Source organism: Muscardinus avellanarius (genome assembly GCF_963383645.1).
Source record: "Muscardinus avellanarius genome assembly, chromosome: 5".
Taxonomy (NCBI): domain Eukaryota; kingdom Metazoa; phylum Chordata; class Mammalia; order Rodentia; family Gliridae; genus Muscardinus; species Muscardinus avellanarius.
In genome coordinates, this window is record NC_137790.1 from 19,815,955 (window position 1) to 19,823,080 (window position 7,126).

The 7,126-nt window shown below is 34.5% G+C and overlaps 1 protein-coding gene across 1 annotated transcript in view; it reads right to left on the reverse strand.

Annotated features, from left to right (window-relative positions):
- The window catches only part of GABPA (GA binding protein transcription factor subunit alpha), a gene marked incomplete at both ends in the record, with an annotated part of 29,098 nt that extends 23,011 nt beyond the window's left edge, over window positions 1–6,087 (reverse strand). The window contains 2 exons of the mRNA XM_080696252.1: window positions 2,547–2,691; window positions 6,011–6,087. Coding sequence (XP_080552378.1) covers window positions 2,547–2,691; window positions 6,011–6,087 — 222 coding nt within the window. The remainder of the gene's footprint in view (window positions 1–2,546; window positions 2,692–6,010) is intronic.
- Window positions 6,088–7,126: the final 1,039 nt, after the last annotated feature.

A 7,126-nucleotide genomic window follows, 5' to 3' on the forward strand; every position in this document is an offset into this window, starting at 1 on the left:
ATTTACACACACCAACACCCACACACAACCTATATTCTTAAGTAGATATTGATTCAAGTCAACTTGAGCAGGGACAAGACAAACTGTTACTAGGGAGACAAGTTAAACATTACAGTTTTACTCCTTGCCATAACAATTTCTGATATTTTGTAAAAAAAAAAAAATTTTTGTGTGGTACTGGGGATGGAACCCAGGGGCATTCTACTTCCTATCTACATTTTCAGCCCTATAATTTAGTCTTTTATTTTTTTGAACCAGCGTCTCACTGAGTTGCCAAGGGCCTGGCTAAGTAGCTAAGGCTATCCTCAAACCTGTAAAATTCTTTTTAAATGAAGATTTTTGTTCCTTGTCTAGTAGACACTATTATCTACTAGCAGCTATGAAATGTGTAATTCTGAACGCTCTCAGGTAATGAACAACTAGTTTACTAAGAGCTAGCATAAAGACAAAATTAAGCATGGTCTATAATCTTGTGTTGTACTCTTTAGAATGGTTGAAACTTGATGGTTGTTATATCACTGTTCAAGTGAGCATTCACCTAAAAACATAAGAGCATTACCAGAAGCAGCAAGTATTCTGACTGTAGGTGTATGGTTTCACTAATTGGCATGACCAATGGAGGGGGAAACAGGGAGGAATGTGAAATGCCCTTCGATCCAAGTCTAGTTTTTAATTCTGCGATACTACAACTTATACATACTTCCATTTATCCAACTTATATTGCCTGACAACCCTAGAATCAGTTGGGTACTTTGGAGGCCCAACTTTCATTATAGATTGGTCAGATATACTTTCATTATAGATATGTCAGGCATAAAAGACCCAACACATGTTGGAGCTGAACAACAACTAAAGATATTAAGTCCAGGTTTTCCTTTATTTTACATATGAGTAAAACCTGGCAAAGTCCAGTGACACTGGGTGTACTTCAAACAAGTGAAGAGTTTTAGAGTAACATAGGCTTACAAATTCCAGCGTACCCCACTATAGCCACACATTGGCTAAATTATGTAACCCCTTCAAATTTCAATTTTTAAACATCTGTAGAACATTAATATCACTTTCAAAGACTGAAATAAAGATTAAATGGGATAATTTAGAGATGTTTTGCAAGTATTTTTTCATTAAATATATCCTGCCCTTCTAACTCTAGTTTACTATTTTTTAAATAGCTATTTTGAATTTTGTTCTATGGAATTTATTGAGTTTCCTGATCTGGGAACACTTAAGTTATTGTCAGTGCTTGTAAAGCCATGAATGAACATTTTCATATGTACATCTTTGTCTACTCAAGTGAGCATTTATGTAGGAATAACTCATTGAAGTGGAAATACTATGTATTTCACACTTAATACTGGTAGATACTAAATGTTAAGACTGCCTTCCAAGAAGATTGTGCTAATTTAACCTCTCACTGTTTAAACAAACTGTAAATGCTACAACTTCTAGACTCAACTGGGTACAATGTCAAGTCAGAAGAGCAATATCCTCTTCTTAGATAACCATTCACTAGACATATATTAAAAGGAAAAGATTACTATATGGTTAAGTAGTAACTGAAATACATAAATTTCATTAAAAGATTTTAACATGTTGCATAAAAACTGTGAATATGCTTCAAACATGCCAATGCTATAACAGGTAAAATTGTATTGCAATATATTCTAGAAATCAGTTGACATTTAAATTCTTATTCAAAATTTACTATAGGAAAAATGAAAAGAAATTTAAGGATCATTTAGTTATAGGATCTCACTTTAAAGGTAAGAAAATTGATGCACAAAGAAGTGGAAATCAGCTAGAAATAGACTTCAGTCTCTCCAAGGTGAATATGCTTTCTACTATACTGTATTTAATTTCTGATACCAATTTATTTAAACTTCTCATTTTGTAGTAATGAAAAATTAAAAAGGCCTGACTTGATACTCAATCACTTAAATGTAGTAATTTTTTTGTGTATGTGGTACTGGGGATGGAATCCAGGGGCTTTCTACCCTCGGAGCTACAATCCCAGACCTATTTTTTATATTTTTTATTTATAAACAGGGTCTCACTAAGTTGCTGAGAGCCTCACTAAGTATCTGACACTGGCTTTGAATCTGCGTGATCCTCCACTTTCAGCCTCCCAAGTGCTGGGAATACAAGCGTGTGCCCACCATGCCTGGCAAATGTAATAATTTTTATTTTATTTTTTGTGGAACAAGGGATGGAACGCAGAGGCATTCTACCTCAGAACTACACCCCCAGTTCTATTTTTTATTCTTTATTTTGAAGGAGGGACTCACTAAGTAGCTGAGGCTGTATGCAAACCACAATCGTCTCTGGTCTCAGTCTCCCGAAAGCTGAGATTTTAAGTGTGTACCACCATGCCCTGCTAAATATAATAATTTTATATTTAAATAGAGAAAATTTGCTAAATGGATTCCAATTTTTAAATGCTTAAGTTTTATCATAATCAGGTCACATGTATTTATAGAAATAAAAGCTATAGAAACAAAAATATTACTATGCATACTGAAATTCAAATCTAAAAACAAAAAAATTACCTGGATATCTTGCAGACAAATTTCATGAGCATCCAAAGAACACTGTAGTCTTGGTTCTAGTAGTTTCTTTAAATTGCCTATTGGTTCATTAATGTCTATGGCTTGGCTGACACATTCAGCAGGGGTGTAGGTTTGTTCTACAATGCTAAATGTTAAAGGATATAAGGTCAATAATTACATTGTTATCCTGGATATTAAAATAACAACATGCTCATTACAAAATTCAATACTCAGATATATTTCTGGTCTTTGAAAACTCTTTTCTTCTTAGATACTGTGGTAGGCTCATCCCCAACTAATCTTGCCTAGTAGCTAACTGAAAATCTAAAGCACCCTTGAAAATATGACTATGTAATATATTCTGCATATCATATACTTTTATATACACATACTGTATATATAATGCTTCAGGGGAAAGTTTGCTTTTTTTTTTTTTTTTTGGTGGTACTGGCGTTCCTAGAAGCCCTTCTACCTCCGGGCTACACTCCCAGACCTATTTTGTAGTTTTTTATTTTTGGAAACAGGATCTCTTAAGCCAGCGAGGCTGGCTTCGAACCTGCATGATCCTCCTGTCTCCACCTCCCAAGCGCGGGGATTACAAGCGTGTGCCACCATGCCCGGCTGAATGTTTGCATTTATATTACATTTTCAAGTTATTTTGAAGAATTTTAGACTCAGAAAGGATAGTCTCTTTAAAAATTTGTGTAACATTTCTACTACTCAATTTCCCTTCCCTACATAAATATAATTTAATAAATGTAAACCGATAACAAAATATATTCCTTAAAACTCACTTAGAGCTCTTTTGCATAGCTATTTCACAGTTTGAATTCAAAAGGGTTAAATTCTTTAGTAATTCTATACATCTCTTCTGTTTATATGAGACTAAAGAGAAGATAGTCATCATTACATGTATCTAATGTATATAGTTAAGGTTTTTCCTAAAACTTGTAAGATTTATAGAACATACCACTCATAATTTTTTAAAAGATTATTTTAAAGTAATAGTATGCTATTGTATTTATTTATTTTTGCAGTGTGTGACTGGAACCCAGGGGCATTCTATTTCTAAGCTATACCCCCGGCCCTATATTTTTATTCTATATTTTAAAACAGGGTTTCACTGAGTTGCAAAGGGCTTCATTAAGTAGCTGAGGCTGTCCACAAACTGTGATCCTCCTGTTTCAACCTCTCAAACACCACGCCCAGCTATTGTTAATTTTTAAAAGTAAAAATGTTAGGTCTTGGCCAAGAATGGCAGTAGATGCCTGTAATCATAAGAGCCTAATTGGGAGGCCGAGAATGGAGGATCACAGGTTCTAGGCAAGTCTCAGGAGTTTAGTGAGGCCTTCCACAACTTAGCAAGATTCTATGTCAAAAATAAGACGAAGCTTTTGCTTTAAATAAATCAAGTCTTTTTGTTTAGTAAGCATTTTTGCCATTGTTTCCCGCCATTTTAAAGTGGGCTATCTTTTTGGCAATAATTTTGTAAACATTCAGATATCACTTTTAAAATAGTTTTTGCAGTCCTATTTACATGAGAAATTTCAAATTTTCTGTTGCCACAATTTAAACCTCAGCAGCCTTCAAAACTCTGAAATCAGTAGCTCTTACAAAAATGATCTGACATCACTGGGCCTCAATTCCTGCAAAGCAACAGTCTGCTAAAGATGAATAGCAACTACTTCCTCCTTATAAGGTCAACATAGTAACTACTGATCTTCTATCCAGATATCTGCAAAGGGTCAGAGAGTAAATACTTCAGGCTTTATGAACACTTTGTATGTGTATGTGCATGTAAAAATACATGCATGCTAGACCCCAAGAGAGCGTCCAATGACTCTCACCTCCTAATAGCCACACCCTTTTATAGTTCCCTCCCACACTGTACCTGGATTAGACTGTGTAACCAAAAAACTAAGGCAGAAGTGATATGTAGCTTATTTAAGACAGCAATGTGGCTTCCATCAAGGCACCCTCTCACCATTTGCTTTAGAGAAAACCTGCTGTCATTCCCTGAGCAGCCCTAGAAGCTGGGAGGCCCACATGGTGAGGCACTGAAGCACTGCCTACAGTCTCAAGAGTAATTCTGGAAGAAGATATTTTAATCCCAGTCAATCCTTTGGAGGAGGATAGCCTAGCCAGCTCACAAAATAGCCCGAGTAAGAATCACCTGCTAAGCTGAACTCAGGTTTCTGTCCTGTGAAACGATGATTAATAATAAATAGTGGGTGTGTACAGTCCATTATACATGAGAAATCTTTAAATTTTTCTGTTGCTACTATTTAAACCTTGGCAGACCTCAAAACTGAATTATCTCTCTCTTGAAAATATGTGGATGATCTCACATCACTGGGCTCAATTCCTTAATTCCAATAAAAATATATAATATGTATAAATGAAAATCAAGAGAAACATGCATTCTATTCTTTCTTTTGCTGGAAAAACAACATAATCAAACAAGCTGAAAAGCTCTATTAACAACAGAAGGATTTATTTATTTATTTATTTATTTATTTATTTGGTGGTACTGGGGTTCCTGGAAGCCCTTCTACCTTGGGCTACACTCTCAGGCCTATTTTATATTTTTATTTGGAAACAGAGTCTCTTAAGCCAGTGCGGCTGGCTTTGAACCTGCGTGATCCTCCTGTCTCCGCCTCCCAAGCACGGGATTACGTGTGCCACCAAGCCCGGCGACAGAAGGTTTTAAATCGTAGCTGTACTCTCAACTCAGTCTCCTACTCAATCTTGTTAACCTGCTTTTGTTACTTGATTAGAGGTTCTTCACTCCTCTCTTCAGTCTTTTTTCAATTTCAACATATTTACTCATCTCCTGCTATAGAGAGCAAATAGGGACCATTAGGTACTACTTTTCTCAACCTTCTTATTAACTTCCAAATCTCTATTTCCACCTACATTTTTCCTGTAAATTCTGAAATTTTCTACACTGCCCTCCTTTCGAGTAAGGAGCATTCCATTAGTAATCTGAGACCTAACACCTTTTACTTTACTGCACTTTATGCTTAGTACTGTGTACATAAAGACTCATATTCTTGAATATCTTCAAATTTAATGTGACCTCTATATGGAGAGACAAGTATCTCATTCTATTCATATGCTAAAGACAGTTACTAGTTCATAACAGCTACTTATAAATATTTGTTGAATTAGTTCAGGTTGAGTTCATCTCTTTGTGAAATAAAGCCAGCACTAAGGAAAGAAAAAACAATTCAACAGTGCCCTAAGAGGAAAAAAATTCGAAATCAATTGTCTGATCATTATCAGTTAAGCTTATTACTACCTTAAGTTTAAAACTGTCTTTCTCTTGTAGCTATGAACCCATTAAACCAGTAACATTCCTTAAATGCTGAAGTCAGTTAAGAAAAATTCAAAGAAACTACGGTTTTATTATTCCTAACTGTAGTTAGGTATAGAGATTGTATAAAAATGAATAAAGAACCAACCTTTCTTCTGTGCACTCTGGTTTCTCTGTTCCATCTATCTCAATTTCTATCAGTTCCTCTGCTTCTCTTTTAGTCATGGTTGAAGTATTTTCAAAAGCTCAGTTCTGCAAGAGTTAAATTTTAAGAAATTTTAAAATTACCTGCAGAATGAAAAATGATTTGCAGAGTGTACAGACCAAATTCTATTAAAATCAAAGAGTAAGTAGAAGGGGGAGTAATCTTCACATACAAAAGAAAACCCAAAATGACATTTCTAAACTAGTTTTTGTTTAAATTGGTGTTTATTAGCCTAACATAATGCCGTCATCATTTTACTGGAATTACTTGAATGTTTTTTGGCCCAATCTCAATTCAAGTTACTTCAAAATCAAGTGAAGGGTACGTAAACACTATTAAAGCAACTCAGACCCAAATCTGAAGCTTAACACAGATAAACTACAATTGATTAGCTAAAATGTATACCTTATTAGCAATATTTACTGCAAAGTATTATACCAAAAATGTTATAATTTGTTACTATAGGAATATAAATTAAAGTTAATCATGGCTGGGATTTGTATAAAAAAAATCACTTGCCTTATAAATACAAATACGATAGTCCAGAAGAGTAAACTAAAGTAACATATTATAGACACATACATTATTGTTCTGATTATACACTAGAATTTCTTAATGATTTATATTTTCAGATATGGTTTGATTTTAAACTACTTCAGTTCTTAGTTATCACACATTAAATTATTATGTACTGCTTTAAAAGACCATTGATACAGGGCTGGGGATGCAAATCTGTTAGAATACTTGCCTAGCACATACAGGGCTGGGTTTGATCCCTGATAACAGAGAAAAAAAGAAAGAAGGAAGAAAAAAGAAGAGAAAAAAAAGACCACTAATACAAATATATAACTTTGAAATACTAAGCATTACATAAAATAGCTATATGGTAGAAATTTCTTTGGAGCCATTTTTTGGTTGTTGTTATTAGGGACTGAATTCAGGGGAATTCTACCTCTGAGCTATACCCCAGCCTTTTTTATTGTTTTAAAATAGGGTTTTACTAGGTTCTGAGAGTCTCACTAAGTTACTGAGGCTGGTCATGAACCTGTGATCCTTCTG